Source organism: Saccostrea echinata, unplaced genomic scaffold (assembly GCF_033153115.1).
Source record: "Saccostrea echinata isolate AGI-Se365-2 ecotype Australia unplaced genomic scaffold, CSIRO_AGI_Sech_v1 ptg000045l, whole genome shotgun sequence".
NCBI lineage: Eukaryota > Metazoa > Mollusca > Bivalvia > Ostreida > Ostreidae > Saccostrea > Saccostrea echinata.
The window spans coordinates 2,610,967-2,624,777 of record NW_026889794.1 but is presented as its reverse complement, the minus strand read 5'-3'; the positions used below and the strand labels follow the sequence as shown (position 1 = coordinate 2,624,777).

The 13,811-nt window shown below is 35.0% G+C and overlaps 2 protein-coding genes across 2 annotated transcripts; one reads left to right on the top strand and one right to left on the bottom strand.

The window, feature by feature from the left end:
* Nucleotides 1–667: 667 nt before the first annotated feature.
* Nucleotides 668–2,890, top strand: LOC133201627 (toll-like receptor 4). The gene has a single exon (XM_061337418.1). The coding sequence runs from the start codon at nucleotides 668–670 to the stop codon at nucleotides 2,888–2,890; it is 2,223 nt and encodes a 740-aa protein (XP_061193402.1).
* Nucleotides 2,891–5,986: 3,096 nt separating this feature from the next.
* Nucleotides 5,987–11,831, bottom strand: LOC133201770 (uncharacterized). The gene is made up of 6 exons (XM_061337572.1): nucleotides 11,739–11,831; nucleotides 10,053–10,179; nucleotides 9,330–9,412; nucleotides 8,238–9,203; nucleotides 7,599–7,731; nucleotides 5,987–7,118 (listed from the first exon to the last, which is right to left on the bottom strand). The coding sequence occupies exons 1-6, from the start codon at nucleotides 11,773–11,775 to the stop codon at nucleotides 6,275–6,277; spliced, it is 2,190 nt and encodes a 729-aa protein (XP_061193556.1). The 5' UTR covers nucleotides 11,776–11,831; the 3' UTR covers nucleotides 5,987–6,274.
* Nucleotides 11,832–13,811: the final 1,980 nt, after the last annotated feature.

The window sequence follows — 13,811 nt, the reverse complement described above, 5'->3', positions numbered from 1 at the left end:
GTGTCGCATCAACCAAAGAGATTTAGGGTACGTCCTTGCACACTATTCAACTAATTGGGGCTAGCCTCTCTCCCTCCCAGGATGTTACACACTTTTCGACTGATAAGAGTTAGTCTTGCACCCATCACAGGAATTTAATCTAGCCTCTACCCACTTGAGAAATAGGGCTCGTGATACAATTATACTTTCTCTATTCTAGTGAAAATTTCACTTTGGCGATCAAATATTTTAATACTCATTTGTTTTTATTCAAAACTTTCGGACCTTGGAATTGCGCGGCTTCATAATTTAGTGCATTGGCAGACCTATCGGGTTTTGGCGTGACCATTGGGCTTTGGAGTCCCATCGCATTTTGGAGTCCTATACATTAATTTAATCACATGAACTTAAAATCTTTCTGAGTCTCAAATGCAGATTTTGGACTATATAAAGAATTATCTAATCATTCACATCAATAAAGAGAGATACATTTCCTCATAATTATAGATATAAATGAGTGTTAATGATATTCAGCTGATAAAGCTGAAAAAAGACGTATTAAAGTGGGATTTTTAGCATTCATATCTCTTACATACAAAGAAGTGGTAGGCTGCTATCTGACCCCCGTCAAGAATGTTTTTTTTAATCAAGCCTGATAGTCTCGTCCTAGATGTGCACACACTTCCGGATGGAAGTCCCCATTCCTGATAAACTATTCTATCTACAAGACGTGGAAGTTCACAAGATGTACACAGTTTTCTTTGTATTGTGTCTTTTATTTTGTGTAACTGTGACATTTATTTCCAATAGTTACTGTATGGATACAAAATGCAATTATACTAGAACTCTTCGATGTGACATTCTAGCAAACTGCTCGGGATTAAAGCAAAAAGAGATTCTTCTAATTAACAAAAATGTCACCTGCATTGATTTATCAAAAAATCGGCTGTACAATGTCAACAGGGCTGCATTCTATGGATTCAAAAACTTGACATTTATCGATTTATCTAGAAACGTGTTAAAAAATATTGAAGAAGGTGCATTTAGCGACCTAGAAAATCTTAACTACCTAGATATTTCATTTAATATAAATCTTGGATTAGCTGTTCTTCCAAACGTGACATTTGGATTAAACCAGACTAACATAAAGGTGTTCAAGTTTGAGCAGATTACCTGTCCAGGTGGGAGAAGTAATATTCTTCGTCGGCATCATCTAATTAATTTGGATAACACTTTAATTACGGAATTAAGTATTGCAAGTAATCGCATTGAAATGTTTGATCCATGTGTCATATTCAATTTACCAAAAACAATTAAGAAACTTTCCATTGCCGAAAATCGTTTAATAGTTGGTAAATATGTTCTTGAATATTACTTGCTCACTGGAGTTGAAATAATCAATGCAAGTTTAAGGAACACACCAGCTCGTTTTATAGATTCGCTCTCTAGATGTGAAGAAAATGTTGATGCATTTACATGTACGAGTAAAACGTATGACTACAGCTGTCAGAAGAATCTCTCACTTTCCTCAATGCATCATAATGGCTTGATATCTGTATCCATACCGCAAAATCTACAAATTGTTTATGCAAACTCGAGCAAATTATACACACGCGTAACAAAATTTCAACTCAAGAAAAATAATTTAAGAGAAATTTATTTTCAAAACAATGTCATTCATTCATGGATTGGACCCATACAAGGCGTGGAGAATATAACTATTTTAGATATGTCGAAAAACTTTTGTTCCAAGCTTTCAAATGATATTGCTGAACATCTTACTGGCTTACTTAAACTCAAACTGGCTGAAAATTCTTTAGGTTCAAAGTTTCAGTTCGATATGAATGGTAAAATACTTAGAAATTTACGTCGACTTCAACATTTAGACATTTCCTTCAACAGAATACAAGCACTGCCGTTCTTGTTTATGAAAAACCTCTGTAGTCTTGTTTATTTAGACATTTCCCATAATCTAATATCTGACTGGAATATGAAAATGGGGCACATGAAGAAATTATCAGTTCTTAACTTGTCGCAAAATAGATTGGGGACAATATCAAAACAAGGTATGGAAGAACTAAATAAGTTATTTGCTGTTGGAAACTTATCTGTCGACTTGAAAGACAACAGATTGATGTGCACATGTGATAACCTGGACTTTCTGGAATGGATGTTAAAATACAAAGCACATTTTAAAAATTACAAGACCTATAATTGTTCCAATGCACGTCAAAATAGCTTTCAGTTTCATGACTTACACGTGTCAGTAGAAAAACTGAAAAAGGATTGCAAATCTTACACAGCTTATTATATATTAGTATCCATCACGTTGAGTTCGCTGTTAAGTTTGGTTATTTGTATAGCTTTGTACAGAAACAGATGGAAAATTCGATACCTGAGGTATACATTGCTACAGAACCGTAGAAGTGGATATCTTCGGCTCCAGACTTCCTCAGACAACCGCTTCCTGTACGATGCTTTTGTTTCCTATACTAGCAAAGACAGGGAATTCGTGATTAAAGATATGATTCAAAACTTGGAACAAGTCAATGGCTTTCAGCTTCTCATCCGAGATAGATCATTCATACCAGGAGAATCAAAATCTCTTCAAATAGTACGCTCTATTCAAGAGAGTAGAAAAACTGTATGCATTGTCTCAAAAAGATACCTCAAGTCTGCATGGAGAGATTATGAACTTAACATGGCTCGAGTGGAAGGTGTTGAGGCCAGAAATACGCTAAGATATGTTATTCTTATCCTCCTGCCAGAGGTGTACAGCGGTGGATATCCCAAAAAGATTTCAGATTTTTTGAAGAAAAACTGTTTTATTGAATACCCAGATGATCCCGCTGGTTATGAGGAATTCTGGCAAAACTTGTCCGACAGGTTGCGAGAATGCCTCCATGAGTAAATTTCAGTCATACTGAAATGAATTTGCTTATAAGTATTTTATGATAAGGCCCACACATCAATTTACAATGTCATGAGGAAAATTTATATTCTTTTCTTATAAAATCATCTCTACTGGTGGATATCTTGGAGACATACTGTTATTATGTGTACAATGATTATTTTATAGCCCGTTGATCATACATGTATATTAAAAATAAACTGCATTTTTGAAGGTATTCCCCTCTACTCATTTTTCATGGAAAACATATATTATATTTATAAATGTAACAACTTTGCTCTATGCGATAATTGTAAAATTAAAGATCTCCAGGTCAGTGGTTCAAATTACTTAGTGGATTTGATTTGTTTTGTTGCTGTGGTCTTCGTGGCCTTCAATTCAACATGACCGTTCACGGTAGCTCAGTCGGTAGAGCGCTCGCTCCCTGATCGGAAGGTTGTGTGTTCGAATCATGGCCGCGACTGACCTGAGTCGATAAAAAATAGGTAACAACTGTTCCTTCGCCAAGCGCTCGGCACTTTGAAGTGAAAGTTGCAGGTCGTTCGGATGAGACCTTAAAAACCGAAGCCCCGTGTCACGTTAGACGTTGGCACGATACAGAACCCTCACTGCGCAATGGCCCTGAGTGCCAAGTATAGGTCTAAATTTGAAGCCCTTCATCGATATATGGTGACGTCTCTACATGAGTGAAAAATTTTCGAAAGGGGCGTAAAACAACATTCAATCAATCAATCATTTCAACTTTTAGATATGAAAATAGTGAGTGTATTTACCAATAACCAATTACTATCTATAATGTAACTATAACATAGTTAAAAAACTATCAAAGTGAAGGATAGATGTTGAATATTCTTTTGCTTAAATGCAAAGATGTTAGCTACGTTTATTTTTTTTAAATAAGACATTTCTTAACTATCAAAATTGTTCACCAATTGATGTTTAGATTTTTATGTGTTGCAACTTTTTCTTTCAAAAACACTGGTTATAACTTTGTATCCATGAACAGATCCGTTGGGAGAAATTTCAGAAATTTTCAGTTTAGAGTAGACTCTTATCAAGGAATAATTTCTTATAGAGCATACAAAAGTTATCAGAAGTTAATATTTACATGATTTAGATGACACAATCATAAAATAGCTATGTATATAAATCGGCAAAATTATGGGGGGGGGGGGGGGGGACCCCCTCCGGTTCCTACATCTGAGAAAAAAGAATTTACAAGTAATATAATGTATACAGAATAAATTTATGTCAAGTTTTATTTTATGTTGATGCCACTGAATTGAACTTTTCTTGTTTTTTAGTAAAAGAATTCATTTTATGACTCAGACTCATGTTGATTACACTGTATTTAACATTTCTTGATTCTTCATGTACAAATAAATTTGCTCAAGTCAGACAAGCTTTTTAGTAAAGCTAATACCTGTATGTCGATTCGATATATCCCAGTAAACTTGAAATAAAAGACGCCACAGAGTATGACACATCTGTTTCATATTTGGATAATTTACTAGAAAAGGAAGTTGATGGTAACCTAACAACAAAATTTTATGATAACCGTGATGAATTCAACTTTTCTATCTTCAACTTCCCTTAGTTATGTATATGCCCTTATTACCTGCATATGAGGTTTATGTCTCCCAGTTGATTCGATACGTAAGAGCATGCTTTACGTACGATCAATTTTCAAATCGAGGCAAGCTATTAATCAACAAGTTGATGATAAATTGTATGTTGTTTAACGTCCCTCTCGAGAATTTTTCAGTCATCATTTCGCAAGTTCTATGGTTGATACAATGACCTCATCAGCAAATACAATCCATCATTCAGGGCTTCAAAAGGGGGAGGCAGAAGCCGTTGTATTACCATTTCAATGACTCGAATTAGCTGCTTCAGATTTAATAATTGGCAAAATAAACGATTGGAAATAATTCCAAAACAGCCTCTTCAAATGGATAAAATCACCTCTTTTCTTTAGATTTATTAAAAGCACTGATCATTAGGTCAAATTCTGACATGTTTTTCATACTAATTGTTAGGCCATTATTTACACACTTAAATTTCTACTGATTTTTCCGTTTACCTGATCATGACAAGGGGCACACGGCGGATGTGACCGTTCGACATGGGATGCTTACCCCTCCATGGCACCTGATCCTGCCTTTTATATTTTTTGAGGTCCGTGTTTGCTCTGCTCCCTATTTGTATTGTTTAAATGGACTATAAGCTTGAATACTGTTCGCTGTCTCCATATTTCATTTCAACTACATTAACATCACAAGTAACAGTGTGTACATGTGGACATCTAGTTGAAGAAGAGGAGAAAATAAGAATATTCAGGAGGATTTTGTTTTAGCTGGTCAATATCGATGCTTTGTAGAATTTGTTTATAACTGAAAAGTTTGGATTTTTTTCTTCTTTTTTTTTTTTTTATAAAGACGATAAATAAAGAAAAAGGTCTGGTTTTGGCTTATTGTACCCAATAAATTTAATGATTTCAAAAAGGTTTTGAAATTGGTTTAAATATGAGTTATGGATATATGAATGAAAGAATATGACAATAAATGAGGACCATGAGATTTGACGTTATTAATTTGGTACATTTTTAAGTTTGAAACAGAAAAAACCTCAAGATGACTCAATTCAAGAGTTATGTTTCTACAGAAAATAGTGTTCACAGCCATCGTCCACTTCAGTTTTTGGATATGTTGTGTAAAATTCTTTGAAAAATTAATTTTTTCTCAATAGCTTTGTGGGCGATGGATGTCGTCCATATTATCTGTAAGAAAATTCCTTTGAAAATTGATGTCTTCTGCAACTTGTTAAGAAAATGCGGGAAAATACACAAGTTCATGTCGTCACAATGAGCATTAAGGGGTCATATGAGAAAAATGATTTGTACGATCTCAATTCATGGAATTTGAACGATTCAGAAAGCACTAGTTTAAAGTTATTACATCACTTTTATATATTAGAAAAATACAGGGCCAGACTTGTATTGAAACTGTACCTTGCTCTATAAATGATCTAAAAGTTACAAAGAACTTCTTTCAAGCTCAGCAAGATTAACCAAGTATAAAGTAATATAAGATGATGTTCAGATTGCTAAGAATTATATTCTCACATTTCAAAATATCAAATTTTAGATGAGGAAAAATGAATCATAATATTATATTGTCATTCTTACCATCTATAAATTTGAGCACATCATCTGGATTACATGACCTCAGAGGTAATCTTTATTTGAATCAAATGAATGAATTAGTAGATTTAAGCAGTAAATCTTGGAGATAAAACAAAATGATCAATGAAATTGCTTTGTAACTTTTTTTCAAATTATCTATCACAGTCGGAAATTTCATCATCCATACTTCAAAAAAGACATTACACTGAACATTTCTGTTTTTCCATGTAGCCTCCTACTGTAATGTCTTTCCCTTTACCGTATGTCAGATGTCCACTATTAATTTCTTTTCCAGATCCATCTTTTGGTGTACCTTTAACGTCATCCATTTCTGTGTCAGAATTTTCTAGGAGACTCTCAAGAATAATGGACGGCTTTTTTGTTGTGTTGGAATTAGACACACAGTTGGAATTGTTTTGGCTGAAATTCTTCTCTTGTCGAATAACTTCCTTGAAATGTTCGGCTTCATCTTGCTCACGCTTGAGATGGTCCTCTTGGCATACAGATTTTATAGGAGAGTACTTTGGGGATTGACAAAAATTTTGATACATTTCCTCATCTGGTGGATCGCTCACTGTCTTCAATTTAATCTCTTCTCGAAGAGGGCTTTGGTTTGGAGTACTAGAAAAACGAAACCCTCCTTGGTCACCTCTCTCATCTGGAATACTTGCCAAGAAATCAAATTTCTTATCGCCACAATTGTCCATTATTTCTCCAGTAGCAGTAGGCATTTTGTCCTCGGTGTAGACTGGCGGATTTCTAGTTAATTTGGTATCCATATCATTTCCTACTTCATCATCTTTTGAATCCGTTTCATTTCGAGAAATGGCGGGATCGGTATTGGATTCAGAAAAATCCATTATTTCTGGTATCTCTTTTACAATTTCCATGTCTGGCATTTCAATTTTTATTGTCTTTACAGCAATTTCTGTCTCTTTTTCCAAATCTAACGCATTATATACGCCGCTTTGTTGTGTGCTTGAATCAGATTCTGGGATATCCAAAAGTTCTGTACTTGAAACATCGGTAGATGTCACTTCATTACTGAAAGTAAGAATCACATTTAAGAAATATTGCTTTCCATCTATATAAAAGTGATGCTTACCTGTAATTAATTATCAAAAATTAAAGATTTTAACAAATTTGAGTATAAGAATATTGCAGAAGAAACATCAACTCGAAAGTTCCAGAACAGATTATTTCCAATACCTGTAGACTGTCAATACTATAAAATAAATATGCTAAACATAAAAATTAATGATAATTAATTCCACATTTGTGGAATAATTTGTTTAACAACAGATAAACGTACAGTTTCTATGTATACAGTATTCTTATTTGTGAAGAAATATTTTGTTCACTTCGGTACAAAAAGATTTTATAATCAATTAAAAATATCGTGATACGTATCGTATCGTGACACAAATATCTTAATACTGTATCGATATAAAAAGTTTTATCGTCCCAGCCTTTTAAAATACAACATTAAATCTAAAATTATCTACGGTTATTTATTAAACTTACTCTGCCATCTTGGACAACCATTTCGGCATAGAAGGCAGCATATGAATTGGCCATCCCAACTTTTTGGCAACATCCATATCTACCGGTATCATGACGTAGGGTTGTCCATCTAGAGAGAGATACTGGTCGATTCCTTTTGAAAAATAATAAAAAAAATTACCTACCAACAGTAAAATACTCATATACATGTATTGTGAACTGGAAACAATACCAGTCATGTCCTTTTCGATTTTAGCAAAACCAGTCAACTGCAACTCTGCAATTTAGTACGTTATAAAGTCTAATTTTGTAACGCTTTAAAAAATACAATTGTGGTGGTAAGAAGTTTCTGTGAAAATTGTACTCATCAAAAGTATTAAAACAGACAGATGGTAATATTTTTCTTTTTTATCCAGGACCTGAATTTATCTATATTTGAAGAGCAAAATATTAAATTATAACCAAAAAAAAAATGAAGACAATGAACAGTGATCAATCTTCTAAAATCCAGTTTAGAAAACGAATCGTGAACAAGGCAAAACGATGGACCCCTTGTAACATCAGAGGTGGGATCAGGTGCCTAAAAATTATTAAAATTAATCAAAAAGAAGTTAACGGAAATAAGATGTGCAATTTTAAGAAAATATATGTTCATCAAACCTTCTTCAAATGGAGCAATGGTGGGATTGATGTCATCCAGATCATCACAGACGTCCTCTTCTTCTTCCTTGATATCCTGGTCAGAGTCTAAACCCATCATATTGAATTCCACCTCGTCCCCGTCTATCTGGATTTCATCTTCGTTCAGATTTATGTTCAGAAAAGGATCCTGTTCTAGATATTCATCATCTGATATCTCAAAGTTCTCGAACGACTCTGTTGTTACCGGCTCATAGCGAACAGTAATGGAACCCGTTGTTACAGGGGAGCACTTTATTTCTGAGTAGACGGATGTTTGAGCTGGGATGGTCTGTTGGTACAACTGAGGGGCCGCTTGTATGTAGGAACTGTGGACATTCGTCAGGTAAGGGTATCGCAATCTTTGGAACTGTTGAGGATACATTCGTGGTATTAAGTTCACCGACGGCGATGCAAGCTGAAATTGGGCATAATGATGTCCATTCCCAATGATTCTAGGATGGAAGTAACTGTTTCCTTTCAGTCCAGAAACACATGGTCCAATGCTGTAACTTTTACCATAACCATTGTGTCTTTCGATGTTTGGAAAAGTTATCGTGGTTTGTCCTGATTCGTCGACAATAAGAAGGTCTGGGTTGTCCTCGCTGCGTTTGAAAACACCTATGTGTGGTGGAGCTTGTTTATGGTACAGTCCACGCTCCATCATCTGAATCCGCTCCTTGTATGTTGGGTAGGTACGTATGAGAGGCCGAGGTGGTGGTGGTCTCTTTATTGGTTGAGGTTTTGGAGGTCTTGGACGTGGCTGATACTCCGAGCTTTGGGGAAATTTATAAGGAAGTTCATATCTTCTTCGTTTTGACTTCTGAATGAATGGAGAGTCTATCAATTTCATTTCTCCGTTTGGTACAATTATACAATGCTCTGGTCTATCTGGGGCTTTCCGCTTTTGTTCCTCTTTTTGTCTTGGAAATGTTTTCTGATCCGAATCTACAAAATGGTTAAGAATTGTGAACATTGATCGATTATGGAAACGTTCTAATTAAACTTAATTACTGCAATAGTAATTGTTAATTATTATACATGTATCTAGGAGTTGTGCATATCAAAATGTACCGGGTCGTGTATATAGGTCAAGGGAACGACGATGGTATATCAGTTTCTCTTCTTCCGGAAGATCGTGCCAAGAATCTGCCAATCTGAAAAGTATTATATGCAAATTTTACTAATGAAAATTGTAGTTTTTAAAAAAAAAAGTTGTGCAATAAATTTCTAGAAAATCTTGTGGCGCAACTGATGATCTTTAGTAACGACCATACGTACTTTTGTACCAGTCTTAAGCCATATCATAACTGATGAGTAGTACAGTTTTTGTCTGCAAATGCGCATACACCAATACAAAATTTCCTTTTATACTTTAGTCAACTATAGTTTACGATAGTAAATACTTTGCTACTTTCACTATGAAACTTTTATTTAGAACTTTTTTTTTAGAGATTTGAGGCCCTAATATCTCTTTAATTTCACACTGGTAAATTTTAGAAATAATACTAAATATATGAATGTAGAAGCAATATTTCCTTTTGCTATGAAAAAAAAATTGCAAAATGTAAGACTTGGAGAAAATGAAGTATAGAAATATGAAATTCATAGTAAAAATACTTCTTTTTCCTATAGTAAGTACTTGTTTACTGCAGTAAAGACTTTGATACTATGATAACCTACAGTCTACTATAGTATTTTTGTTAGGGTACTAGTAATCTTTTCAACAACTGTTTTTCTTTTTTCTTAATATACGTAATTAAAGGATTTCGACAATTTGACAAGCTTGTTACATACTTAGAACTAAGGTCCACAGCCTTAATACTCGGGTTTTCCATTTCCAATCGAGGTCTCACATCATTTGCAAACAGCATAAATGCGCTAAGGGGCCTGGATGCTGTTTCTTTCTTGTCCTCATTCTGATCTGTGGTAGAAGTATTCTTTATTCAAACTAAAACAATATGTGTCCTGTGGAACGCTTTAACTGCCTTATATAGATCAGGATAATACTTATGTTGTGATGACGTTTTGTCTTCATATATGCTGATACTTAGTCATGATGTACTGAGAATTCATTATACGTTGTAGATCTAAAAATAATATGACTGCGCGTGCCCATACTTCTTTAACTGTTGAAACTTTGAATTGACATTACTTCAGTAATATGATGATACACGTTTGTACTTTGACATTGCGTGCTGATACTTCTTCATTACTGTGAAATCACTAATTTTCGGGGGGGGGGGGGGGGGTAATTTTAGTTGTTTTCGTGGTGTGAAGAGACCCACAAATTCATAACATATTATTACATGATGATTTCCTGACATTATGTGCTGATACTATATAAGTTGCTGATACATGTATCTTAATATGTGCTGACCCACCTTCATTTTATTTAACATACAGTACATCTTCGTCAATATATCTTTTTTGTGAAATACTGTGCTAAATTTGTGCATTTATCGAGGGCATGCAATGCAGCATTAATGTGCAATTATTGAAAGCAAAAGAGTCGAACGTTAGCGAGCTTTGAGTAATCAAATTGCTCGTTGTTTCCTGCTTGAGGTCTTACAGATAGTTTGAATGTATGTAATGAAAAGGTAAGCTGTAATTTGGAAGGGCAGGTCGGGTTACAGGAAATACTCTTTTTTAATCCTTAAGTACAAAGTATCAACATATAATGCACATACATGTATTATTTATTTATTCGCATATTAAGGCAGCTGAGGCATTCCATGGTGTCCTTAGGAGAAAAACATATATTTCAACAAATTCCCCTTTTTCCAATTTTCTTCTTGATAAATATATACATGTTCCTTCCAAAATCCCAATGTAATGTACATGTAGCCATCTAATCACCCTTCCCACCCCTCCCCCTCAAATTCTCCTCTGATTAAATAATATTACAAGTTCCTCCCAAATTTGTATTTATCCAGTTTTATTATGATGCAATTCAATACAGGGCTGAGAGGTAAATGCAATAACAATGCAATAGCATTCGAGAGGAAGAATTCTATCATGCACCCCCCTTTGTTGACGTTGATTCATTCTTTTCTGGTCCTATATGCTAGGCCTATGTGTTGGAGGAAACCTGTGAATTTAGAGGATAGCCCTGGGATATAGGCCTATTTTATTTTGCTATTTGTGATTGAATTCATTTTGAATTCTTCTTCTTCTTCCCTTAATGGAATGAACTCAATTTGAGTGTCAATACTCCAGTAGTAATTATGAGAATATTCCTAAAACTTACTCCTTTTCAATTTTTTAAAGAGAATACACAATGCACACGTGTATTCCACTATTCCTAGATCACGTCATGTCACATTTTGATATAGATCTATCCACTGCACTGTGAACAAAGGTCAAGGTTTGTGAATAAATCTACGAGAGTCGGAGGACACTCCGCCTGGCATTAAATCCGACCCCAAGGAAAATACAGTATGCATAATTAAATTTTAAGTTTATAATTATATATTTATTTACCTTTACCATGCCTTTTCTTAATGGGTGGTGTTGGCATTTTTTATCTTTTTGAAACCTGCCACCTTCCCTACTCCTAGGCAGACGATTACTACGTCATCAGTTTATGTGTATACATAAATATAAATTATGATTGATAAGAACAGCTGTCAATATTCCGGATTATTTTTTTCAATTTTGCCAGGGTTACGTATTTGGTATACACGGTATATTTGCTTTTTGTTTAACTTTACAGCTTTCTTTATTCCCCTATATTTCCTTAATAATGAAGTGTACACGTATTATTATTTTAACAGAGTTTTAGGCGTATTACATGCGCAAGCCGATCCGGTATGCATAAAAAATAATTGCTTTCTGGAAGTTTATGCATAAATTTTGAAATTCAGCATTGATGTTGAATTTTTTTTTTTTTTTTTTGGGGGGGGGGGGGGAGGGTCGGTTCTCACCTACCTACCAACCCAATTTTTTCACGTTGAGTCTGGAGAGGGCAAACAAACATTATTTTAAACTTAGCCTGAAATTACTAAGAAAAAAAAGAAGACTTTTAGGATACATGTATTTCTCTTTGAACAAACAATAAGCGCTCGCTCCGTGATCGGGAGGTCGTGAGTTCGAATCTCGGCCGCGACAGACCTAAGTCGATAAAAAAAATAGGTAGCAACTGTTCCTTCGCCATGCGCTCGGCACTTTGAAGTGAAAGTTGCGGGTCCTTCGGATGAGACCTTAAAAACCGAGGCCCCGTGTCACGGCAGGCGTTGGCAAGATAAAGATCCCTCACTGCTCAATGGCCCTGAGTGCCGAGTAAAGGTCAAAATTTGAAGCCCTTCACCGGTATATGGTGACGTCTCTATATGAGTGAAAAATTCTCGAATGGGACGTAAAACAACATACAATCAATCAATCAATCTTGAACAAACAATAAAGAAGTTCTGATATCTTACGACATAATTACAAAATTTCATGATAAAATCAGTATTTTGAAGGTTATAATTCAGACTTATTTGTTCAAATAAAGCTGTCAAAAATTCGATCTGAAAATTAGCACACACACACCCCGGACATCCATCATGCATGCAGCGTTCTAGGTCATTTGGGTCATCAAGAGGGTCCTAAATCCAATGCCTTTATTTTGCTTTCACATCAAATACACCAGCTAACCCATCTTCGTTAACGCTAAAGAGTTTTCCGTCTACTCCCCTTCCCATGGCTTACGAAGATGCAGCTAACTATGTGCATCCAGTATTGAGTAAATATACATAGGGATGACGATTGTGATTTGCAATCTGAGTGGAAGGGACAAGCGCAAAACACACGCCAAACTTTGTCACTGCGCGGTAGAATACTCAGTAGGAAGTATAAATGCATTTTCAATACTCTAGGAACACCCAAATGTATATTGTTTTTGGCTCAATTTAATTAAAAATAATTACCCCAATAAACTCTCTGAAAAATATAACAGTTGTACGTTTAAAATTAATTTGTCTTTTTCCCCTTGCAATATTCATTTGCGTTATTTTACTTTCCACGTCGCAACGGCAAGCACACGGTCACCAGTACTGAAAGGCGCTAATTTCATCATAAAGATTAACGAAATTAACAATTACGAAGGCAGAAAATTAGACAATGTAAATTATAAGCAATTAATTCTTATTTTTGGGTGTCGTCGGTCCTATAACAGCACCTGTCCGACAAATTATCATATACCGCGCTAACGCGTGCAATTTGTCGGCAGAGCCAGGTGCTGTTATAGCACCGACGACATCCCAAAATAAGAACCCAATGCTTAAATGGGACAAAACGCATAATTCTGTAAAATTGCTCAATATATTCAAAAAAAAAAAATCCTCAGAAGGTCTGGGTTCTGAGTCTACTCGTGATCGTAGAACCTTTGACAAACTTCAATCGATTGTTTACGGGCTGGCCATTTCTCTCGCAAGAAATCATAAATTGGATTTCTTTTTTTTTTTTTTAATAATTAATAGATTTAAAGCAAAATTTCATACAGATGAAAAGGGGGATGTTGAACCTTAAAAGACCCTAAGCTATTCAAACAGCTCCTTCTGCATGACCTTTCCA

Coding starts and splice junctions, on each gene's coding strand:
- LOC133201627 (XM_061337418.1), top strand. CDS start 668: ATGGAAGTCCCCATTCCTGATAAACTATTCTATCTACAAGACGTGGAA.
- LOC133201770 (XM_061337572.1), bottom strand. CDS start 11,775: ATGCCAACACCACCCATTAAGAAAAGGCATGGTAAAG. Junction 9,413..10,052: donor GCTGTGGACCTTAGTTCTAA/GTATGTAACAAG, acceptor AATACTTTTCAG/ATTGGCAGATTCTTGGCACG. Junction 7,119..7,598: donor TGGTTGTCCAAGATGGCAGA/GTAAGTTTAATA, acceptor TCTTACTTTCAG/TAATGAAGTGACATCTACCG.